This window comes from Sphaeramia orbicularis, chromosome 3 (genome assembly GCF_902148855.1).
Source record: "Sphaeramia orbicularis chromosome 3, fSphaOr1.1, whole genome shotgun sequence".
NCBI lineage: Eukaryota > Metazoa > Chordata > Actinopteri > Kurtiformes > Apogonidae > Sphaeramia > Sphaeramia orbicularis.
Window position 1 is genome coordinate 4,034,797 of NC_043959.1, and position 25,485 is coordinate 4,060,281.

At 38.2% G+C, this 25,485-nt stretch overlaps 1 protein-coding gene and 1 long non-coding RNA gene across 3 annotated transcripts; both read left to right on the top strand.

The window, feature by feature from the left end:
• Positions 1 to 254: 254 nt before the first annotated feature.
• On the top strand, positions 255 to 24,714 carry LOC115414984 (paired amphipathic helix protein Sin3a-like). Of its 2 annotated transcripts, none has more exons than XM_030128378.1 (21): positions 255 to 430; positions 3,308 to 3,530; positions 4,959 to 5,138; positions 6,813 to 6,919; positions 7,019 to 7,334; positions 8,489 to 8,740; positions 8,823 to 8,975; positions 10,923 to 11,078; positions 11,328 to 11,411; positions 11,549 to 11,667; positions 11,833 to 12,058; positions 12,272 to 12,388; positions 12,824 to 13,062; positions 14,272 to 14,455; positions 15,347 to 15,929; positions 16,062 to 16,231; positions 17,261 to 17,434; positions 17,526 to 17,618; positions 18,203 to 18,297; positions 20,386 to 20,593; positions 24,089 to 24,714. In XM_030128378.1, the coding sequence occupies exons 2-21, from the start codon at positions 3,330 to 3,332 to the stop codon at positions 24,305 to 24,307; spliced, it is 3,876 nt and encodes a 1,291-aa protein (XP_029984238.1). In that variant the 5' UTR covers positions 255 to 430; positions 3,308 to 3,329; the 3' UTR covers positions 24,308 to 24,714. The 2 variants fall into 2 exon arrangements, with proteins under 2 accessions (XP_029984238.1, XP_029984231.1); XM_030128371.1 differs by having other exon boundaries at positions 256 to 430; positions 11,325 to 11,411.
• Positions 18,304 to 20,278, top strand: LOC115415187 (uncharacterized). The gene is made up of 2 exons (XR_003934773.1): positions 18,304 to 19,689; positions 19,823 to 20,278. It is a non-coding gene; the product is annotated as an uncharacterized LOC115415187 (long non-coding RNA).
• Positions 24,715 to 25,485: the final 771 nt, after the last annotated feature.

Genomic DNA, 25,485 nt, shown 5'->3' on the forward strand with positions numbered 1-25,485 from the left:
TTGGAAAAAAAAAGTTATTTTAAGTGGCTCTGACATGACAGATCGATATGCAAACATCCACCTGTAAAGTAACATGGAGGCTGAACTGCAGATAGACTTGGCGTGAATGTATTGAACCACAGCTGCTGCTCTTCGCCTTTACTGTATTTGTTTTCATTCTGCGAGAGCTGACCAATCCGGGCTCAGACTGGGAGGAGTCAAGCCCGCCTTCTTCATAGACACGCCTCTATGTTCAAGGAACACCGCTTCATACATCCACTGTTGTTAGCGACGTAGCCACTACTGCCAGTTTGATTTTGATATTTCTTTTGGAGACCACTTCACGTAACTTCACATCCTGCCACAGCCAGGTGAATGCAAAAGCGGCGGTCCGCTGGCTGGGCTCCCATACTCCAGTGTGTGAAGTTGTTGCTGGCGGCAGTCCTGTGAGGTAAGTTAAACTAGTGTTAGCTAGTTAGCCAAAGGTAGCCTGTACTGATGGGGGTTGGTTGCAGCTTAGTTAGCTCCTACATAACCTTGTCGAACAGAGCAAGTAGCACTGGGTACTTTTCTGAGATCACTTAGCATATATTGTTGTCTCAGAACAAAACAACATATGAGCTACAAGTAGAGGCTTCGTCAGTCTGCATCGTCAGTAACTTAATTCGAGCTAGCCAAAGTGGGACTAGCAGGCTAAGAGTGGCGACCATGATTTAGCATGGAAGCTAACGCTAAGTAGACTTGACCTAACAGCAACACATTTTTCTTGTTAATTAATTCTTGTTTACTCCATGAGACAAAGATCTTACTGTACACATGTTAACTGTGGTAAACATTTTTGTGACAACTATACATTTTTTTATCCAAACATCTCGCATAACTTCACGTCAACGCGACGTTATGTGTTGCATTAAGCTAGCGTTAGCTTGTTAGCTTGCAAGCGGTCTTCCTGACCCAACCAGTCCATCAGAAAGAATTACAATCATATAACTTTATTTATCTGCCGTGGTGTAACGATTGACCTTATCGCATAAACTAAGCAACCGACTGCACTGGTCGCCTTGTCAGCTGCGTTGAGGCATGGCTGCTTTTTTGACATCTCTCCCTACTAAACAACAAGGTTAGTTAGCCAACATTCAGATGTTTGAGTAAGCGGTGTCCCGTTTGCGATCCAGCGATTCCCCCCACCAGTGACAAACCAACGCTCTTACTGGTTGTTTGTCTGCAGATAATAAGTGTTAGCTTGCTTGCAACATAACTTCAGGCTCGAGAGCCAACGTCAACCATCAGACAAGCTAAAGCGGTCGGCTCACAGTAAACGTTTGGCGTTAAGCTCGGTGTTTAGCAGAGAGGGGGAGGGGAAGAGGCAGGGCTACGGCGGCCAACACGGACAGAGACGGCGCCTACGAGCCCGTCAACGGTTCAGTGTTGGCTGGAACCTGAATAAAAGCGCTTAATTAGCGTCAGTCTACTAATTTCGCTGTCTTTTACTGTCTGCCGTATTTGCTTCGCGTTTCGGTAAAGAATAATCGAAGCTGAATTCGCGACAGACACCATATCAGCGACTGGAGACCGTACGCTTTAGCTGCTGCGTTTCCGAAACTGGAGGCGAAGAGCGACGAAGCTAAATGTCTGACCGAGAATATGACGTCTGCTTAGGGAGCGACCACAAAAAGATCGACCTGTGAGCCGCATAAGCGAACAACTGAGCTGTTGAAATGCAGAATTGAGAAGTTTGCTTTACAGATTTGATAATGAAAGTTTAGAGCTGGATATATTGATTATTTTTATAATCGATTAAATGATTATTTCAATAGATAGAAAAAATGTGAAAAAGGCATGTCCTTGTCTTTTTTTCCAGAACCAGCTGAAACAACCACAAAAAGTATTAAAGCAAAACTGTATATAACATGCCTATATACTTAGTTATAAACAACAACGAGCAAGTCAAATGGCATGTACAAACAATATGTCCACTGCAGTCTTCACTGTTAATATATATGTGCTACATGTTGATTCGGTAAGGAAAAGACAGATATATTGTAAGTGTGTTTTGGAAACTCACTGGTTTTCCATTTTTCATACATACAGTATTTGGAGGTCAGTCCCTAACAGATAACGTTGTAGAATGAAAGCAGGTCTATTTAGGGAAACTCACACCATCACTGTACAATTGCCTGCAATGCATTTTCTGAGGATGCATTGCCCTAATTTTGTAGTGTTTTTCTAACTTTGTCTTTTATGGTTATGTTTTAAATTTGGAGCACAAATCATAATAATTCTAAGAATAATAATGTACATAAATGTAAACTTAAAATATCATTGACTTTTTAAAAAGGCACCATGGTTGTGGTGATCAGCTTTGCTGTTATTTTATCGGGTAGACTGAGAATGTTTTGTCAAAGTATTTTAAGGCAGACAGATCACAGTGGCAGAACATGCATACCCTGTATATGTGTTTTCTTGGGTTAGTAAAGGAACATTAGAAGGAGAAGCTTGTTGTCATATCTGGTTTGAATTTACTTTGTTCTGCAAAATCTGAACCAGAGTATTAGTACTGGTATTTGAGAAGTCACTTGTACATTGAGAAAATCATCTCTCACCTCATGTAATTCTGTAGAATAGGAACAGATAAATGAAGTCATTGAAATTATTGGATGCAGAACTTGTTTCATGCCTGTGATAATGGTATGTTAAGAGCCAGTGTTTCATGGCATGATATTTAGTACCAAGATGGAGCAGCACATCGCATGCCTTTATATGTCTTTATAGATTTTATAGATTTTTGTTTATTTATTTATTTAGAGATTGTGGCTCCAGTTTTGGCTTTAGATTCATGCTGTTAATGGACCTTGTTATTTTGATGAAGCCTCAAAGACCCAAAAGCATCTACTGATCTACAATGTTTAATAACTTTTGAACCACTAATGCCATCAATACAGTGAAATAATTCAGGTAAAATGCACTTTTTCAACAGCATGAAATGTCTTTTTCAGTTTCATCTATAGTCTCCATAGTGAACATGGAAACGCAGTCAGTCATCTTCTGCAATGTTGACTCACCAGTTAAACCCGTCAAGTTTGATAAATGAGAGTGGGTGGGGATGCCTGTTGTTATGTAGAATTAATGCAATATCCACCAAAAAATACGAAGGACATTTGCGTAATAAATGGTGATTGGCCTAAATCATTTTGTAATGGTTAAATGTAGAGAGAAATTAATTTGGAAGTCACCACAAAAATAGTTCTGGGTCTTTAACAGTGTCTTAGTCTCAGGAGAATCCTTCATAAACCCATATGGGGTCTATCTGTTTGTCTGTCCACTCCAGCCCCTTTGAGTATGTGTATACAATGAAGAGGCGGGCGGAGGACCAGGAACCAATATTTGCATCCCAGCAGCAGCAGTCGCGTCGTCCAGCGGTTCAAGGTATCGCAGAAACCTTCCAGCATCGGGCTCTCGCCCCAGCCCCGGCCCCGACCGTGATAGAGGCGTCTGCAGAGAACATGCAGCCGTCCACCGGCATCCAGTATTCTCTCCCCCAGGGCTACCAGGTACCTCTGTTTCCATGGTGATAGTAGGCCTTAGGAGAATTTGGTTTATTCCCCAGGTACCAAAAAGAACACATTTCAACCCATGTCACAACAGACAAAACTTAAGATACAAATTGTGTTATGTACTAGAGTATTTCTATTTTATACTCACTTCCACCTCTCTACCAGTTTTTAATTTATCAGCGGTAATGTTAATTCGTTGTTTGCTGTTTCTATGATGCTGAGGTTAGTGGTACACCAGTATGCTACGTCCTGTTCGAGTCAATATTGTTCTATTAGAAAAATGTTCCATTGCTCAAAAACGTCTAAGCTTAAAGTTAAAATAGTGCTATTTCTAACAGATAATCTGAGTTCACAGCTACATTTCTATTTCTGCACATAGTTATCAAAATCAACCTTTCCTTGGTCCTGTCCGTGTGTTTAACTTCAGTAGAAGAACAGAAGCTGTACATTAGTAAATTAAACCAAAACATATTACAGACTCTCTGCAGAGTGTTTTTTTAACTATATGAGTACTCTGGTGCACTTTGAAAAAATGCCCTCAGTGACTTACTTGCCAGAACAAAAATCTGCCTGGATGTGGTGTTTTGCAGGTGCGTCATTTATATTTATTTGCTCTGCATGAGTAATGGTTAGATCTGTCCATATCCATCGAAAAAAGTTATTGGTGCTGTAAACCTTTGCTGTATAACCTTTCAAAGCACCATTCAATAAATGAAGACATTGCTTCTTCCATCACTGGACCATCACATGAAATGAATTAATGCAAAGTAAAAACATAAATCAGTTGAAAAGAATGTGTAAAGTACAATTTTTAAATAAATATAAGGATGAGGAAAATCAGTACAAGACAGCAATGGCAGTGTTTACAGAAAGGGATCTAACTGTCTTGTTTTGTGCTGTTCTGTTCTGTTCTTTAATTAAACATAGAATATACTGTGTATACATTTTTTATTGAATTATGTGTTTATGTGAAAGCTTGGTACATTCATTTGTGTTTTTGCATGTTTCGCTGTTAGGTTAAGGTTAAAGAAAATGAGAAATTAAAGAATAAATTTTGTTCATTTAGTTTTTTGCAAATGGTGAATTGCAGCAGTAAATGATAGTAGATACTGTATTAAGAGGTTGATTTCATAATTCTGTTTGAAATTCCTACTGTAAATGAACAAGTAGTTCATTAGAGGTATAAAATATAAAATTGTTCTTTCTGCTCCTTTTCTTTCATAATGTTCAACAAGTAAAACATGAAAATAACTGAAATGAAAAACATAATTTTTAGAAGATAATTCTCTCTTTGGTTTTGCATTTAAGTGAATGTTTGATAGGGCTGTATGAAGTGTTAATTTAGTAGAAATTTGTTGTCTTGTTGAAGAAATTCTTATATTTAATACTAGAAACTGGAAAATGTCAATGTTTCATCCTAACTAGGTGCCTACAATGCCTCAGAGCACAAGTGGACATGGTCTTAACAGTACTGGACCTCACGTCGGACCCCATGCACACAGTTTGGCGGTCCAGTCCCAGGGTGCGTCGGTGGTCCAAGGCCACGTCCATCCTCCTGCACCCATGACACCAAGCCAGGGGCAGCAGCAGTTTCAACGACTGAAGGTACCTTTACTTACATTCACGTATAAGGACATCATATTGTAGCACAATTATTTGATAATATGTTTAGAGAGAGTTGTGTGTTTGGGTGTTGGCATAGTTTTTATTGTGTTAAACTGCCTTTCACAAACTTGAGGTTGGAACCCACATTCCAAATGTGTATGTGAATTTGAATTAATTTTCTGAATTAAACAGTTGAGGATTGTTCTGGAAGAGTTTGTAACTGTTGACCTCTGTGAAATGTGGAGAGGATAGGTAAGAGATGATATAAAAGACACAAGAATACAAAAATAGCAAACTGAGGAAAAATGACAAGACATAAAAAACGTAATGTACACAATGTAGATGCATTATTTTAATCTAGGAAGATCCGGTCTTTTGGTAGATTTGGGAGAGACATAATATTTGCAAGTGTATTTGTAATTGTAACTGTGTTGATATTTCTGTGATTTTGTACATAATATAGTAAGGAGTCTTTCGATTCAAGAATCAGAATGGACTGTTATTGCACAAAGTACATTTTTATATATAAGGAATTTGTCTTGGTGTATTATAGCCAAACAATAACAATAAACTTATATAAAAAACAAAAAAAAAAAGAAAAAAAAAACCCCACAATTAATGAAAATATGCAGAACGTACAAAAAGACCAAGACGTAAGTCATCAGTTCTACCTCAGACAGCCTCTTAGTTGGCTGTCTTTACAATAGTGATTTTGGCTACACTTGCAGAACAGATTTTTAACTTGGGGTTTTGTTTCCCCTGAGTTCAGACTCACTGGAATGAGCTGCCTTCAGGATTTGTGGGAAATGGGATTAGATTGACTCGGGCTATTCATTTGAATCCGTATTTCATTGATGGGACTGGAAGGAACAGACAACGGCGAGAAAGTGGCTTCAAGGTATTTTTTTAGTTACCATTGCAGGTTTTCCACCAATTGGTAACAGCTCACATAGAGTGAAGTCACTTTTATTGGGTTTGATGTTTTCCACTGTTACACAAGACTGTGAGTGCAGCACGGTGCAGGGTCGGTGTAGGGTTTTTTCATTATGAGGAAAGGCTTTTTTGTGTGTGTGTTTTGGTTTTTTTTTTAAATGGGTTTTCAAAGTTTCTGCAGGTGTTTAAAAAGTCTGAAATCCAATAATCTGAATTTTAGACATTTGTTAAATGCTCCTTTGACTGGTTTTAAACGTTGAATGGAAAATGTCTTGTGGCATGGGAAGTCATATAAACATAAAATCCTGTAAGCTGTAAAAAGTTGTCACCAAAAATCTTCTGTCACCCACTGTTGTCCTGTTTTCACATCAGGAGCATTAAAAGCTTAACATGTACAGTGCATCTAGAAAGTATTCACAGTGTTACACTTTTTTTTTTTTTAATATTTTCTTGTTACAGCCTTATTCCAGAATAGATTTAATTCTTTTCTTCACCTCAAAATTCTACACACAATGCCTCATAATGAAAAAGTGAAAAAAGCTTGTAAGGTAAGGCTGTAACACTAGAAAATGAACAAAAAAAGTGTAGCAATGTGAATACTTTACAGATGCACCTTATCTTATTAAAACCTACAGAGAGCCTTCTGTACCGTTTTATTCAATTGTGCATCCAGTAGTTACAGAATTACTGGGTGTTTTTCAGGTGGAAAACATGTTTAATGATTGTTTGCTTTTACTTTAGGTTGAAGATGCCTTGTCTTATCTAGATCAAGTGAAGCTGCAGTTTGGGAATCAACCACAAGTTTATAATGATTTCCTTGATATAATGAAAGAGTTCAAGTCACAGAGGTGGGTTGTGAGTTTGCTATGCTTTATAAATTCTATGTTAATGTTTACCATGTAGAAGTATTTTTGTCTTTTTTAAAATAAATATATTCTGTCTTACAGCATAGACACTCCTGGAGTAATCAACCGTGTGTCCCAGCTCTTCAAAGGCCACCCAGACCTCATTATGGGTTTTAACACTTTTCTGCCCCCTGGTTATAAGATTGAAGTCCAGACTAATGATCTGGTCAATGTAACTACACCCGGTCAGATCCACTACATCACACCTCATGGTATCTCAGTTCAGAACATCCCAGTTACTGGGGCATCGAGCCAACCTGCGAGCCACCACCAGCAACAGAGTCTGCCCCCGACCACATCCCATGTTCCCACCACCCCACCGGTTGCTACACAGCCCCCACCCAATAAAACCAGCAAGGTAATGTACTACTGCTGCGTTATTATACTCATTAGAACATAATGGGGGTTTACAGGTATGGCCCGGAAAAGCCAACAAATTTATTAAACTCTTTAAAAGATTTGGGAAAACTCATAGAATTAGATTTTTGGAATGTAAACACTTCATCTTTTGGTGAAATTAGTTGTTTTGAGATATAATAATAATAATAATAATACATTTTATTTATAAGCGCCTTTCAAGACACCGAAGGACACTGTACAACAAGATAAAACAGACAATCCATAAAATACAAAGAAATAAACAGATAAAAGAATAATTACTATGTATAGAAATGAAGATGTAAAATGGAGAGTAGAACTTATGGTGGGTAGGCTATTCTGAAAAGGTGAATTTTGAGTCTGGATTTGAATGTGGGGAGAGAATCACTGTTACGGATACATTACATTTGACATGTTTTTCAGTTTTGAGTATTAAAAGTGAAACGTCAACCATATAATCACATAAGACAATGTAAATTGACCTAGAAATACATATGGTTGAAACTTAAAATACCTTAATCAGATCAGTAGATGAATACTAAATTTATTAACAGTGATACATATATTGGTTTGAGTAATTTTTAACAGAAAAGAAGTCTAAATTCTCTTGATTTGTTTCTGTAATATCTTTTGCCCTCTTTGACGGTAAACTGAACATATTAGGGTTGTGGATCAAATGAGCTTTTTGGGGATCTTTAGCTTTAGAAAACCCTTTCACTTTGGTTCCTCTAAATTTTCATCCCTGAATTTTTTTGTAGTGAAATTCACACAAAGGAGAAACCCTTTCAGATTAAGACAAAGGACACAGACAATGGATTTGACCTGAGGATTTTTCTTAGGTGTGTGTGTGATTTTGATAGGCTGTGGTGGCTTTGTCATCCTCATTTGACTAAAGGTATTTTTGAGCATTATTCAATTCCTATTAGTAGCCTAATAATGTTACTGAAGGGAGAACATTTGCAGTTTAATTTTACAGTAATTCACTAGACTTTTCTTCTCTTTATTTTATTAATGTCACTTCTATGGCCATTGAAAACCTTTATTGGTCCTGAAAGTCAAAGTTATGATCACAGATGTAGACTGAAACATTTCTATATGTCATGGCATGCCCTTGTTCTCTCTTTAACCAATCAGCCATTGCAGTCTCCTGCCCACACCCCAACCAGTCAGCCCAACCCGTCTATCCCATCCTATGCTTCACCTCGCTCACCTTCGGTTCAGTGCCAAACTCCAGTAAGCAGCACGCCAACCGGTGGGCCGCCTCTGCAGAACAACCAACCGGTGGAGTTCAACCACGCCATTAACTATGTCAACAAGATCAAGAACCGCTTCCAGGGTCAGCCAGACATCTACAAAGCCTTTTTGGAAATCCTGCACACATACCAGGTAAGGAATGGATAGGCAGTGTGAAAAATAAGCGGTAGTCAAAGGCATACATCCATTGCTAATGTTAATGTCAACTTTCCAGAAAGAACAACGGAATGCTAAAGAGGCAGGTGGAAACTACACTCCAGCGCTGACTGAACAGGAGGTCTACACTCAGGTGGCAAGGCTTTTCAAGAATCAAGAGGATCTGCTCTCAGAGTTTGGTCAGTTCCTTCCTGATGCAAACAGCTCTATGGTGAGTCTTCAGCAGCACATTTACATGCAAACTAATATTGCATTATTATCATTATTATGGTGGTATTCCAAATTTAATATGGGTCATGTCAAACATAAAGCGTTTCTCAATACGCATTCTTGTCTGTTCTTCTGTTCTCAAAATCTCATGACACATCATCAGTTGAGGCCCAAGTACTGTTCCATTTAAATGTTTGCACAAACCAAGATTGGATGGAATTTTCACGTATTGTTCTTGTCTGCGAGCTTAAATCAATGATGCACCGGTTGGTGACCCGTGTGGACTTGGCTGGCAAATATCCCGAGATGCATTTCGTGCTACTGTCAATTTACTCTCAAAGGCAATGGCGAGTTCTGTGAGAATTTAATTCAGAAATGTTTCACTGAGTAGATGACCTTCACCAGATGATGTGATGCAATGTTGGAACACGGGTGAGAGACAGAATAACGAAAAAATACATCTTCATTATCATGATATGGGGTTCAACAAAATTTGTTCACCCAGTTTTGAAGAATATACAAAATATATGAAAAATATAATTGACATGTAAATAGTTGTACAAATGTATTGAAATCAAAACGAGTGACATTGTGGTGGATTGTGGAAATACGTTAGGGAACTGATGGTGGACAAACAGCAGAGCCAGGGAGGAAATTTCACGAGCGCCAATTGTTCCAATTACAAAGACTTGTGTTCTTTGGAAGTCCGTTATCTGGGGCTGTTCTTACCAAGACCATAGATGGACTTTCATTCTTCTCCCATTTCAGCCCCAGAGTTTCTCGCTCCCACTTTCCTTCATGAGTGTCTTCCTCAATCTGCTTCTCAGCTTGTCCATAGATTTGCAGCAGACGAGAGTACAGTTCGCTGAGCTTGCAAATCTGAACTCAGGAAACTTGATATTGACAAATGCCTATAATCTATTTGGATGTGCGGCCTTTTTCCAAATTAAGTTTTCAAACATGTATGGTATGTTGATTTATTATTATTTTCAATTTATGCCACTCAATTACAGTTTTCAGTACAAGGCAGGAGTAGAGACAGGGTAGAAGGAGAGTGGGCCGAAGGAGAAACACACCTGCTTTTAAACAATGAGCCCATTTACCGGACCATAAAACTCTAGTAACTGTTAGTCATCAGATAATTGTAATAACCAGATCTGATGCATTTACATGCACTTCAGAAATGCAATAACTGAAAAACCCCAGGTTTAGACACTCCAGTCCATTGCTTGATTTCTTCGAGTGCATACATACATAGTGTTGGTAGAATCAAACTATGTTATTGTCCTCCGCTCAGGTTTGACTACGTAACTTTTGTTTTCGACGATTTGTTTTTACACATGTAGATGAAAAAGAATGAAATAAATCTGATTAGCCTGTATGCAATGCAGGAAGACATCAGAATACTGGGGAGAAATCCAGGATTTGCCATAATCAGATTACTGCCGTTGTCTGATAAAGCATATCAGATTTTGCTGTTTACACGATCACTTGAATAATCTGACAACTACAGGAATCGTATTATGATCTGAATATTAGTGTGAATATAAACGAGCTTAATGTCAATGACTGGGGTATTTTTAAGTTTATAAGATACAGGATTTGTACAAGGTCCAACAACTCTGCCACCACTGGGAAAAAAATCAGGAATATACATGAAATATTTGTTTCATTCACTATGTAAATACTGTCTGTGAACACACTGTTGACTGATATAGGTAAAAACTTTAATAAGAATCTTTAATACCACTCAGAATTGTTTAGCCCAAAACCTTAATTTAACACCAGAATAGATGAAAAATCAATGAAGCTTTGGACAAAAGAGTATCTTGTGTGCCTCAGCAGATGTTTGAGGTCTACTAATCCTAATTTACCACATAGTATATTAAAAGCCTTTTAATACAATTCGTCATTTATAGATTTTGTGACTCTCTTAATGTCTTTCCAGTTGTTGAGCAAAGCTACACCAGACAGAGCTGAATCAGTGCGAAATGATCACGGTGGCACAGTGAAGAGACCTTTACTAAACAACAAACAGCGACTGAGCCAGAATGGTCTGCCAATCAGGAGACCTTCTGGAATGGGGGCCACACCTCCTGTAAAGGTACACACCTCTTTATACTCTGGAAATTGGTTTGTGCCATGTATTTTGACTGTGGCATGTTATAAAAAGACATAAACATCTTCTTTAAGTTTCAATAAATGGCATACATTTGAAATGACTCGTTCTGAAGGCATTTAAAATGTATGCCTGAAGATTGAGCTGAAGATTGTTGTGCATATTAGTTTTATTTTTTGGTTTCAAAGTTGCATCATTAATTGTTTTTTTGTTTTGTTTTTTATGTTCCAGAAGAAACCAAAAATACTGGGGAAGGACCACGGAATGACTGAAGTCAGTAAGCACAGCACAAGCACTGAAACCTTGTTCTTTGAAAAGGTTTGTATTCTAATAGCCCCCCCGAATACCCATAATTATTACAATAAAGTCAGTAATATAATGAAATCATCTCAGAGAAAGCCTTACTACAGTTATTCATCACTATTGTGAATTTTTTTTTTTTTTTTAAATGACAGGTGAAGAAGGCTCTCAGGAGTCCAGAGGCATATGATAACTTCTTACGGTGTCTGCACATTTTCAACCAGGAAGTCATTTCACGGGCTGAGCTGGTCCAGTTAGTCATCCCATTTCTTGGGTGAGGGCAGCAGTTGTACATCCTACACATCAGAGACCCATCAGTATTTAGAATCATATTCAGTAGTGATGACACAACTCACTTTGTTGTTGACATTAATGAAACCAGTGTTTCTGTTGCGAATATTATCTCTTCAGTTTACTCACATCCCAGTACAATTTACAGAAAATTCCCAGAGCTTTGCTCATGGTTTAAAAACTTCCTGGGCTATCGAGAGTCGAGTCACGGTGAGACGAGCCATGCTGAGAGTTTACCCAAGGAGCGTGCAACAGAGGGCATCGCCATGGAGATTGACTACGCTTCATGTAAAAGGTTGGGGTCGAGCTACAGAGCGCTTCCGAAGAGCTACCAGCAACCCAAGTGTACAGGCAGGACGCCGCTGTGCAGAGAGGTGAGTCACTGGAGAAAGTCTGCTTATTATGGGTTTCTCAGTCTCAAACCTCTTTACTGACAGATGTATAAACAGCTGCAGATCCCAAGAGTTACATTTTATTTGTGTTCATTAAAATAAGTTCATACAATTATTTTCCTGCTTCTGCTGAGTGTACTGACACTGAATGAGGATTGTTTTCCAGGGAGTTTAACCAAGATGCCCTTTTTACAGGTTTTGAATGATACATGGGTGTCATTTCCATCATGGTCTGAGGACTCTACATTTGTGAGCTCCAAGAAGACCCAGTATGAAGAGCACATTTACAGATGTGAGGATGAGCGCTTTGAGGTAAAGAAAACTTATATCCACTCCTATGTCCTTTGAGAATATTTCGGGATTCTCAATGATCTATGAATTTTTTAAAAAGGGGGTTGTATGTAAGATTACATATTACAATTTAAAAATCTTCAAAATAATTAGTCCTGCTCTCTCACAAACACACTTAAGCTGAAGTTAAACCTGCCTCCTTGGGAGATTCATTGAGGCTCCAATTTAGCCCTACTGAAGCTTTGTCTCTGGAACTGCCCCAAAGAGTCTTGAATCGAACTTGTGCTTAGGTGTAGGAAGTTTTGGAGCGCTTTCTCTTCTGTTTAGGAGCCAAAGCACAGTTGTAAAACCATTCTTTTACACTGATGTAAGATGAAACTCTGATTCATTAATATATGCAGGGAGATGTACGAAAACCTATTTGACTGTACCCTCTCTGTTTGGCTTCTTTTCCAGCTGGATGTTGTGTTGGAAACCAACCTTGCCACAATACGAGTCTTGGAAACAGTACAGCGGAGGCTTTCTCGTATGTCGGCCGAGGAGCAGCTGCGCTTCAAGCTGGACAACACACTGGGCGGCTCCTCAGAGGTCATTCACCGCAAGGCCATCCAGAGGATATATGGAGATAAGGCCCACGACATCATCGATGGGCTCAAGAGAAACCCGGCTGTGTCCGTCCCTGTCGTGCTCAAAAGGTTTTTATTTATCACTTGTCTACACCTAAATGCTACTGGGTTCAGGCTCATAGATTAGTTTGAGCTTAACCCATAAAGACCCAAACATTCACCACAAAATCATCTACTGATCTAAAATGTTTAATACCTGTTGATCCTATCAATACATGTAAATAATGCATGTGAAATACAGTTTGTCATCTTTTCATGGTCATCAGATATGACCCATTTGGATATTCAGAGGCTCCATAGTGAACGTGGAAACACTGTCATCTTCTACAACATTGATTCACCAGTAAAACCCATGGAGTTTGATTTACTCTGAGCTTTTATGTCCAGTTACATGATCATTAAATTATATATGGGAAACATCCTGATTTTCACTGAAAAAATATGGAACGATAATGTTATAATAAATGATGATAAATCACTTGGGATGGAGTTTATGAGCTGCTAACATTTTAAGAATGATCGACTGAAGAACCATCCAAAGTATTGGGACACATTGAATTCAGGTGTTTCTTTTGTAACAGGGGCCTGGGCTACAAAACAATAATGACAAATGTCAAAATATAGTTTTATATTGTGATAAATATCATTGCATTGGTTAGTTTTGTTTAAATTGTTATCTTCGTTTCCAAAATGCCTCAGAGATGGTTTTTACTTAACTTCTCTTAACACTGAATTTTTTTTTTTTTTTTTTTCTCCATGACTGATTTTAAACGTTCTACCTCTAAATTTTTAAAATATTTTTTGTGCTCTGACTATAAATAATAATTTTCCAACTAACCAGCTACTTTCTTCACATCTCACTTGGGTAGAAAAATCTCCCATTAGGCTCTCAGGAAATATTGATGTTAATATTTAAAATCATCATGAACAGGACATCTTATGAGCCGTAGCCATGATGTGTCCCAATATTTTTGTCCATATGGTTTAGGAAGGCTATTAATCACTTGTGTCTGTCACAGTAAAAACACAGCATTTAAAATATTGTCTTTCCCTGACTGGCTGCAGGAAGTGAAGATGTAACTGTCTGATAATATTTTGATCAGTCTGGACCTCACATCAGAATGGTTAAGATGAATCTTGTTGCAACCAAACATCAACATAGCTTTAGCATTAAAAGTAAAAGTGCATTGTGAGACGCTGGTATCACAGGCCACAGGGTTTTAATGGTAATTTATCAGAACCAGTTAATGACGTGCAGTGACTTGTTCTTCTTTTCAGATTGAAAATGAAGGAGGAGGAGTGGAGAGAAGCACAAAGAGGCTTCAACAAAATCTGGCGGGAGCAGAATGAGAAGTATTACCTGAAGTCACTCGATCACCAAGGCATCAACTTTAAACAGAACGATGCCAAAGTTTTGCGCTCAAAAACCTTGATCAGTGAAATCGAGATGCTGTACGATGAGGTAAAGGTTCATTGCATTATGACAGTAATTTCACAGATTTAAAAGAATTGCAATTTTTTAAATGAATTGGGCTACAGTCATCAATTTGGTTTGTATCCATCTAAAAGTATGATTTTAAAAAGAAAATGAGTCACCTTGATCTGTTAATAGTTTTAACATTTTGACAGTTTTTTTTTTTTTGTTTGTTTGTTTTTTTTTTTGCATTTTTATTCAGTCTTTCAGTTGGATTGTTATTATACCACCCATTACCAGGAATTTTGTTCATCCATGATTTTTGTCCAAACAATTTCTCGAAGGGTGTTCACCTTGATTCTTTTCAAATTTGACACATGTTCGTTACTACTTGAAGAGGTGCAGCCCACAGTTTGATGGCTGAATTCAAATTTTTGCTTTTTTTTTTTTTTTTTTAACAAATTTTTGAAAAGATTGAAAGTCAAGGCTTAGGCAGAATAATGTTTATTAATTATTAATCCCTTGGTCGTCAGGGTATCAGTGAGCAGGAGGGGCAAAGTGTTGTGTATTAGTAAGCTCTGCCTACTTTTTCACTTGATTTCATTTTATTGATATTTTGAGGTATTTAAATAGTTTGTGGTTATATTTTTTCTTTTATTCAGGTATTTGATGAAATCACTGGTAGAAGCTGAAAAAATTAATGTGGAAGAATATATGATCTTAAATTACATTTATTTGATTCCCATATTGTCCAAAGGAGTTTTTTTCCCATTGTATTTACGTTGTGCTGTAGTAACCACCGTGAAAATTGAGGTGAAAAAAAAATGTCTTCAATTCCATTTCATTTTAGTTCAAGCTTCTTTTTTTCATTTTTGTTATCATTTCAGTTAGTTTTAGCCTTAGTTTTGTTAACTCTAATGGCCATGTTGTGTCCTGTAGCGACAGGAGCGAGCATCAGAGGAAACCGCCGCCTCGCCCCCCAGCGGACCGCACTTGACCCTGACCTACGACGACAGTCAGATCCTGGAAGACGCTGCCGCTCTCATCATCCACCACGTCAAACGGCAGGTGGGCATCCAGAAAGAAGACAAGTACAAGATTAAGCAGATCATCCACCATTTTATCCCTGATCTGCTGTTTGCCCGACGAGGTGAGCTCTCGGACGTGGAGGAAGAGGAAGAGGAGGAGGAAGAGGATATGGAGATGGAACAAGATGGACCCAAGAAGCACAATGGTCTCCCAGGCAACAGCGTGTCCAAGTCAAAGCTCCTCTTCAGCAACACAGCGGCTCAGAAGCTGCGGGGCACAGACGACGCCTACAACCTCTTCTTTGTCAACAATTACTGGTACATCTTCCTCCGTCTTCATCACATCCTGTGCTCTCGTCTGCTGCGAATCTATGGACAAGCTGAGAAGCAGATTGAGGAAGACAGTCGTGAAAGAGAGTGGGAGCGAGAAATCCTGGGGCTGAAACGGGAGAAAAATGAAAATCCAGCAATTCAGCTGAAGATGAAGGAGCCCAGTGAGTGTGAAATTTAAACAGAGCCATAAATGGTGTTTTTGTTTTTCATCTGACCTCTTACCCTTTAGAATATCATGGATTTTTTTTATCACCACTGTGTAAATAATCACATTCTCTGTTCTCTCATTCCAGTGGATGTGGATGTAGAGGACTATTACTCTGTGTTCTTGGAAATGGTGCGCAATCTTTTGGATGGAAACATGGAGCCGTCTCAGTATGAGGACTCCCTGAGGGAGATGTTTACTATCCACGCCTACATTGCCTTCACCATGGACAAACTCATCCAGAGCATTGTCCGGCAGGTCGGTCCTCTTTTCTTTTTTTTCTCCATAAATATATTTATTGTTTTACATTATGTAAAAACAGGTACAGGTAAACAGGTAACCAACAGTTATACATGAACCCCCCACCCACCCACCAACACAACAGCATCATACTGTCAGTGTAATGAAATATATTTGACAGTTACATTTTTGATTGTCTATACAGACAAGTTTTTCACAAACTGTAAAAAAGGTCTCCAGATCTTATAAAAGTCTTCAATCTTTCCTTTAGCTAGGTGCATCAGTTTTTCCAGTGGAAGGTTAAAAGGCATTTCTTTAATCCAGAGATTAGCTGTGGATCCTTGACAATCTTTCCATCTTCATGAAATAACACGTTTGGCTTACAACAAGCAAAAATTTAACAGTTTTCTTTTTCTTCCGATTACTTGAAACTGCTCAGGGAAGATGTGCAAAATACACAATTTTACATTCACAGGGATAACACATTCTATTAATCTAGATATTAGCTTAAGAGACTCTTTCCACAAGTTCTAAAGTTTCTCGCAGCCCCACATACAGGGCTGGGACTCTTAATTCCATCTTTTGTCCATGAAGTATCTTGAGTTTCTGTATGTAAATCACACCAAAGATCAGAACATGTCATTTGGCATTTTTTATTAGGTTTATTTTGTTTTAATGTTGGTTTTGATTTCTGTTAATAGTTTTTTTAAAATAGCTGATAGCTATTTGTTAATAAAAATAACGTTTACAATGGAAATATTACTTGTTAATTTTAAAACAATTTTAAACACAGTGAACTAAAGACCAGAGCTACCCCCATGTAATAAACCTGTTTTTGAGCGTTATGACACCGTAAATGTCAACAGATTATATATGGTGTCAGTTCAGCCAAGCACTGATTACCATAATCTATCATTTATCCCAGACTTTCTTCTTCTACTTCAAGTTCAGCCTCTTCAAGCCTTTGTGCTGCTAGTGTTTTATCAAACATAGTTCCATTTTTGGTCTCTTTTGGATTTGGGATACTGAGCCTTTTTGTTTTCACAGCTTCAGCACCTGGTCAGTGACGACGTGTGTTCTCGTGTGACTGACTTATTTCTGAGTGAAAGTGCCAACAAAGCCACAGGGGGCGCTATGTCCTCACAGGCCTCCAGGAGTACAGCAGAGGGCACCTACCAGCGGAAAGCAGAGCATCTTATGCCAGACGAGAACTGTTTTAAGGTCCCCAAACCACAGATAACCTCATCCATAGACATGTGTCAGAACACTGTATTTGTAGGCTTATCTTTTTTTCTTTTTTTTTTTTTTCTAGTTGATGTTTGTGAAAGGTCAAGGATCTGTTAGTCTGTCCATGGAGCTTCTGGACACAGAGGAAGAGAATTCTGATGAGCCAGCGGAGGCCGAGGTAAGAAACATTCAGTTTATATGGTTTAGTATAAAAATATAATCATAACCTATTTATTAATCACACAATAAATGTAGTATCAGTGACATAGAATTACATTTCAATATTATTTAACTTTTATGCATGTTTAATGCTTTTTATGTCCAGATGTTATATTGACTTCAGGGTTGTCCCTGGCTTTTGGGGGTGCTTAGGGGTGTGTGGTTGTGCTCTGAGGGTGATTTCCCCCTATTTTCAAAAGTGAATAAACCTTCACCAACTATATACATCATAATAAAACCTTCTCTGAATGGAGCCAGTGCTCAGGATGTTTTGTTGCAAATGTTTTCAGGTGTAAAGTTAGTCTGATGAACCTGTCACGTATGTAGGTGTGCAAAGATTTTTTTTACTTATTTAACAAGCAACTGAAATCGCTAACAGAATCGGTTTATTTATCTTTAAAGCTCCATCTGCAGAATATAACTTGCCTCGTCTTTCAACTGTATTTTTGTGATTTAACCTGTGTTTTCCAGCCTTAATAAGAAGGTCTAACCACTTGTCCCTTGATCAGTAGCCTTTTTTGTTTTCTCCCCTGTCTCCCACAGAGGTGGTCGGACTATGTCGGCAGATACCTGAACTCAGACTCTGCATCCCCAGAGCTGCGTGAACATCTGGCCCAGAAGCCGGTGTTTCTTCCCAGGTGAGGCCCCAGCCATGTTTCCCTCTTGTCTGCACACTTTAGGCTTCTGATCCGAAGCTCCAGTCAGCAAGCAGCGATCCTACTGCTCATGAGCCCAAACCAGCTGCCAAACATGGCTCATTTTTACAGATTACATCAGTGGCACTTTAGCACAAGCTTGACCTAGGATTCCTTCTCTAAATCCAAACATCATAGGGTGTAAGAGGTTCTGCCTTTTTAATAACCAACTGGAAAGGGCTCAAGAAGGTTAATAAGTCCTGTTACCAGTGCAGTTCCTGATTGGAGATAATCACACAGAGCCAACGATGTGACTTTTCAGTTTCTGACCTCACACCTCATGTAGAAGATTGCACTTTACATGGCCTTGTTTTTAAAAGTGGAATTTATTTATTGATTTAGTTCCTTTGTAATGGGGATTTTATTTATTAATCATGAGGTTTTTAAGAGTTTTGGCTTGATTGTGGTTTATGAACATCCACCCGGGCATAAAGGAATGGTTTGGTTTGACACTGTGCTGAATTGTACCAATGGATTCCAGGTTTTTGTCATTTTATTTCTATTTTCTGCAATGTCTTGACATGAGATTGAGAGAGTCTTTTGCAGAAGTTGAATGACTTTGTTTTTAGGAGAGGACAGTAAAGTCATGGTTTTCTCTTCAACCTTTTATCCTTTGTTTGTTATTGTACTGAGATTCAAGGTTCTGTATGTGACTTAATCACTGTTTGCAATTACAAATGTTCAAATGTCTATTTGTTTAAGTCTGTTATATCCAGTGTTGTGTATATAACCATTTCTAGTGGAAACAGTGCACTCCCGTTGCAACTGTTTGTTGCGGATGAGTTTTTTTTTTTCCACCGAACTGAGAGAGATTAGTGCTTTTTAAAAGAAAAAAAAAAATCAACTCTGGTCATGCACATTATCTGCAACACTTGTACAGAGGAGTAGGGTTTATAAATAAAATGATCATCTAAATTGTGTGTTCATATGTTGGTGTATTTCTTCAAAGTTGTGCATGGAGGTGTGGTTGTGTCCACTCTGTTAAATGCTCCAGATGAGTGTTGCACATAAAGCCTGTTTCTTTTTAACTTTAATTCAGTTTTGTGTTTTTTCTTTTGAGATGGCTGTCCATTACCATGAACATTCCAAAGGACTTTTTAAAACAAAGTATTGTTTTGTCTTGTTTAACCCACTGCATAAATCTGGCACAGACTATGATTTATCAAGAGGCTCACCCACATCTTGTCCTTTTTTTCCTTTTCATCAAATCTATGAGAGGTCAGCAGTGCAACACATCCAATGACACGGCCCTTCTCTACAAACAAATATCCAGCTGTTTCTTTTCTAGTTGTCTTGGGTCTTCATCACATGGTCATTAACACGCTGTCGGTGAAAGTATGTGAACATCCAAATTTTATTTTATTTTTTTTTTTCATCTTATATTTTTTGATTGGTATCCAATAAGGCAGCAATTTTGTAGTGTTTGTTTCTAACACTTGAAATTGGCCTCCTTGTCATGTCTTTTAAGTGGAGCCCTGAATGCAAAAATATGCTTCATGGTTTCAGTCCTCGCTCACCTGTACCCTCTGTGGTAAGTACACATTTAAAACTTTCATTCAGGTGATGTGGAACAATTGCATTTTTTGTTGATACCTGTTCAAAATCAGGATCCATTTCCAATTAAAAGCAATATCTGCTTGAAGTTGAATGTCGTGTCTGTGCAACGGTAGTGCACTATGAGGAAATACTACGACTGCTGCCTCTGCTGCTCTTATAGATCCACATTCCCCCACGAATGATCTGACTCCCTATCTAATTCTGTTACTCGGTGAGTTACAATGCATGGGTTTAAAAATATTTGCATAAAGGGACAGTCCTCTCAAATCATCCTTGTATCATGTGTATCGATTGTAATTGACCGCATACCTTAGGCTGTAAAAATGTGCAGTACCTACTCTCACACACAAACTCTGCCTCATTAGATAAAAAAATAAAAGCTTAGATTTTATAACTTTGTTGGAATGTCTTGGTGACTTTTGCTGTGATCTCTTATTAGTAGTATTCATGCTGTTGATCTCTTTGGGCCTTCAGGAACTTGCGAAGGATAAGGAAGTGCCAGCGTGGATGGGAGCAGCTGCAGCAAGAGCGAATGTCCAAAGGTTCATCAGAGAAGCTGCAGGATGGCAGCAGTGAACTGAAGATGGAGTGTATGTTCAAACTCAACTCCTACAAGATGGTCTACGTCTGCAAATCTGAAGACTACATGTACAGACACACTGCACTGACACGGGCTCATCAGGTAAGAACAGACGATGATTAAATGATACACAGCAAAAAAAATCTGTACTCATCAGACCACATGACCATTAAAACACAGTGCAAACTTTCTTCCCTCTATCAAACGGATGTTGGTTTTAGAAATGAGAAGCTACTCACTGCATCCATTAAATGGTTAAAGAAGCTGTTGCAATGGATTAACCCTTCGGAGTTTCTGGACACGCCCTTGCATCCAAATCACAAACCAGTTTAAGATGACATATTAGCAGACAGTCTTCCTTTCATCTTGTATTGAAAGTGCAGATGTCAAAGCAAAACTCTGAAGTCAATTGTGTTGAAAGGCAAAGTAAAACCAGACTTGTGATGCACAATAAAAACATAATTTTTATCAATATTGTCATCACTTTTGGTTCAGGAAGAGATGGTAAAAACGGGCTTCTAAGGGAAGTGCTTGCATGAATTAAAAAACATGTCACCGCGTTTGGAAAAGTGAACTACATCAAACAATCAGATGTGTAGTCTCCTATGACACCTGATTGTTCTAAATAGTTGTATTTAGTTTGAGGTGTAAAAATGGTTCATTGAACATGTTTGTCCATCATATTGTGACACCAGAAAAAATTTAGTTTTCCTAATGCCTGAGGTATTCCCTGCATTTTCATGTAAATAATTGTATATAACTTTATGTGCTAAATTTGTTTATTTTGAAGTCTTCAGTTTATATGTTAATTTTCAGTCATAAAATGGGTTCATTCAACATGTTTTGGTGAAAAACAGTAAAGTGTCAAAGTCTTTCCTACTCAGATTTCATGTTTTTATGGTCAATGTGTTATTACAGCATGTCAAATGGAAAAAAATAACTGTTGAAGCACACAAGTGAGGTTGTGTTGAAAAAAAATATACCAAATAAAGCAAATAAACAGCTTTTTAAAATTATAAATGTAAAGGCAAAGTCAAAATTATTCAAAAATGTCTATCATACGTCTATAATAGACCAATTGCTCAGCTGTCGGGTATCTATATTAGTATCTTTAAATAGTGGCACACCGATAGTAGGGTTGTTTTTATTAAAAAAAAAAAAAGAAAGAAAGAAAAAACACCTCAATCCAGTTTAATATGATGCCCAACAAGGAACTAAACTATTATACAGGATGTGACCATTAGATGTTGCAGTTTCACTCATTCTAGATGAAATGAGACTGAATGAAAGTGTTTTGACTCCAGTCCACCAGGTGGCAGTAACGCACCTCCAACCTGTTTTGACATCTGCCAGAAAATACACATTAAATTAATAAGAAGCAAAGCTGAAGTAGTGTGGAGATCGGTCTGGCTATTGAAGGCTATAGCAGCTCCTTAATCAGCAGTGTTGAAAATGTTACCTACGTCTACATTTTCAGCTCAGTGTTTCTAGCTTAAAGTCCGACTTGTTTGCAATGGTCTAGTTTTGGTTTTCTTTGAGAGTAAAATTATCACGTCGTCACCCAACAACACGCATGCTGTGAGAGCACCCCTCCCCCCAAAAAAACCAAAAAAATCTGGCTGTGAAGTAAAATAATACCCAAACAAAAAATGACTCAAAAATGATGGTTTATTATAATGTTCAGTTCCCGGTTTATGGATTAAGGACTTTGATCTCAGTTCAGCAGTTTCAATGAATAAGGATAAATGTCAGACAATTATAATGTTTGTGGGGAGTGGGTGGGTTGATAAGTTCAATAAATAACGTGTCAACTCTCTCCTACTAATCTCAAATCCACTTTCCACAAATTCTTAAATCCACTTTTGTTGTCATACGTCAGCAAATTTAAAGGCAAATGACTGAGTTTACTGCTGTTGCACTTGATTCCAACAGATGGTACTGTTCATATTTAGATTTGGCTAAAATAAGCTGCATCCCAAATGTCAGGTTAGCAACATTAACAGTTGTCATCACAGAATCAGAGATGGAATGAATGCATAAAAAACGTCAGAATTTTAACCATGAGCGGACATCTTCAAAGGCTGTTAGGTTGATAAGTCTATACAGTCATGTGATGTTCAACTGAATCCAGCAAAAACACTGTTTTAAAGCAGTTTGTTATGTTGACCTATGTATGTAATTCAGCACTATGTGTTTCAGTTCAGTAGTCCAGTTTGTATCCTTTAAGTCTTATCCAAACCTGTTTGGCCCAGAAATAGAAACCATTGCTCTGTCGTCAGTTCATGAATCAAGATGAAACTATCCACTGGATTGTATTAGTTCATTCTATTGATCAGTCCTACAAAAGCTGTGCATCCATTCTTTTAGTGATGATCTTTGTAGTTTTTTTCAATACCAGAAATGCAACTGTAGCGAATAACTCTCTACTGGTTCCAAATATCAGTGTTTTAACTGAAGCCCATAGGTCAGTAGTGTCAAACATGCGGACCGTGAGCCAGAACCGGTCCAGAAAGAGTCCCACCTGGCCCATGGGATAAATTTATGAAATGCAAAAATTACACTCAAGATATAAACAGTCAAGGGTGCAAAAATCCTTTTTATTCAGGGGTCGCATGCAGAACAGCATGAACTAAAGTGGATCAGACCTGTAAAATACTATCATAATAACCTATAAATAATTACAACTACACATTTTTTGCTTTTTTTTAATGTCAAGAAGTAAAATTACATTTGCACACTATCCTTTAACAAAAAAATGTAAATAATCTGAACAAATACAAACAACCTGAAATGTCCGAAGAGACATTAAATTTTAACATGTTTTGTGTATTTGTAGATCCATTGTAATTACCTCCGCCAAGGAGGTTATGTTTTTGCCAGGGTTTGTTTGTTTGTTTGTCTGTTTGTATGTTTGTTTGGTTGTTTGTTTGTCTGTCCGGTAGTGTGCAACATAACTCAAAAAGTTATGGACAGATTGGGATGAAATTTTCAGGGTTTGTTGGAAATGGGATAAGGAAGAAATGATTAAATTTTGGTGGTGATCGGGGGTGGGGGGGCCCACGGGGGGGGCCACTGATCAGCCTTGGCGGAGGTCTGCGCTCTCCGAGTGCTTCTAGTCTTTAAGTAGTAATGCATGTGTAAATGATAAACTGAGCCATCATTTTGTTAAAATTGAAAGTTTTTTTTTTTTTTAAAGAAATTTCAGGTTGTACATGGTTGTTCAGGTTATTCAATTTTCATATTATAGCCTAATTTAACTTTTTTCACACTAAAACAGAGAAAAATCTTGATTATTATTTATAGGTTATGGTATTATTTTTCCAACCCATTCTAGAACGCGTTGGGCTGTATTTGGCCCCTGAACCTAAATGAGTTTGACACCCCTACCATAGCTGCTTCTTCAGTTTGACTTCTATAAAGCTTTGGCGTTTAGCGAGAACCTCGGAATGGGAACCTCCCATTCCGACTCTAAATAGTATTCAGAGTTCTGAGTGACTCCAACTCTGACACTGTCTCATCTAGTCCAATCCAGGTCTCGAATATTGCAGACCAAGTTCATTTTTATAATCACTAACCGTTTTTGTGGTTTGTTTCCAGTCCCATCAGCGTGTCAACACTCGGCTGCACAGGCGCTTTCAGGCCAGGTTGGACGCTTGGGCGAAGGAGCATGTGACCAGTGACATGGCTGCCAACAGCCACAAGTGGCTGATGGGAGATGAACAAGAAGGCCTGCTGCCTTGCAGCACCACCTGCAGCCCTGAGGTCCTCCATTATCTCAACATTAACAAGTACCGGGTGAAGTACCGAACACTGTAGTACACGTCCTGTTCATCCCAACATTTGTTGTGACAGTGGTCGCCTTTACACAACAGACTGCCAGTGACGACTTCAAACACGGCTTCATGAGGACTCTTCCAACCTGCCATTACTGCATTCAGCTGCCAAAATATTAAGAGGTTGTCCACAATTCACACAGGACATTGGTTTTCCACTTCTTGCTGCTGGATCCGATTCTGAGGCTCTCAAGCTTAGACTGCAAAAATGTATTTGAAACAGTAGTTTTGCATGTATCGCTGTCATTCTATTCAAAAAGCCAACACGTTACCCTGTCAGGAAATTCATAGCAGAATTTTACCAGGGAGGAATTTCTATATACAGACATCACATCAACACATGGTGAATTACAAAGAATTTCCATGGTTTATGAGGACTACTTCATCACTCAACAGAAAATAAAACAAAACACCTCAGTTTTTCTTTAGTTGGTATGAGCAAGTACCTGTTACCTCTGTGACAATGTGTGTAGTTGGACTTGGAGCTTAATCCGGCCTCCAGCTGTAAAAATGTACGTATAGTTTGTGAATGTTCTCCTTGACGGTAATGGTGCTAAACTGCACTACACCAGTCAACAACAACTGCTGGGTGTGTGGCATTGGTAAAATGCCAACAAGAGTGTATTCAGTACAATAAGTTATGACTGCCCAAACACTTTGTGTAAATACGCTGTTTATCTTTTTTCTTTTTTTTTTTAATCAAATGTCATTGATGTGTAGCGAACAGTAACACAAATAGATTCCATCTTTAGCTAGAGGTTGCAGAGAAGTTTATTAAGAAAATGCAAAATTTTAACTGTTTTTTACCAAAGGATGTTATTTAGAGACCTTTTTGTCTGTGCTCCGTCGATGCGTTGTCCTTTTTTCGTAGAAAAATTACAAATTTTTTATGTGTTTCAACACAGAACCCTTCAGCGCTTTTTCTACTTTAGTGTCACTTGTGGTTTTAAGATGATTGAATGTAGCCGAGCAGCAGTTAATACTTTGAAAAACAGACACTCCTGCTGTTGTTATTTTCCAAAGTCTTAACAGATCCGTCAAGTTTTTCTCAGATGTTACCAAAAGTTTAAAATCTTTTGGACTTGGTGGGCTTGGCAGTTTTAGAAAGTATCAGCCACAAATAAAAACATCTGTAAGAATTTTGTATATTTTTCTTGCTCA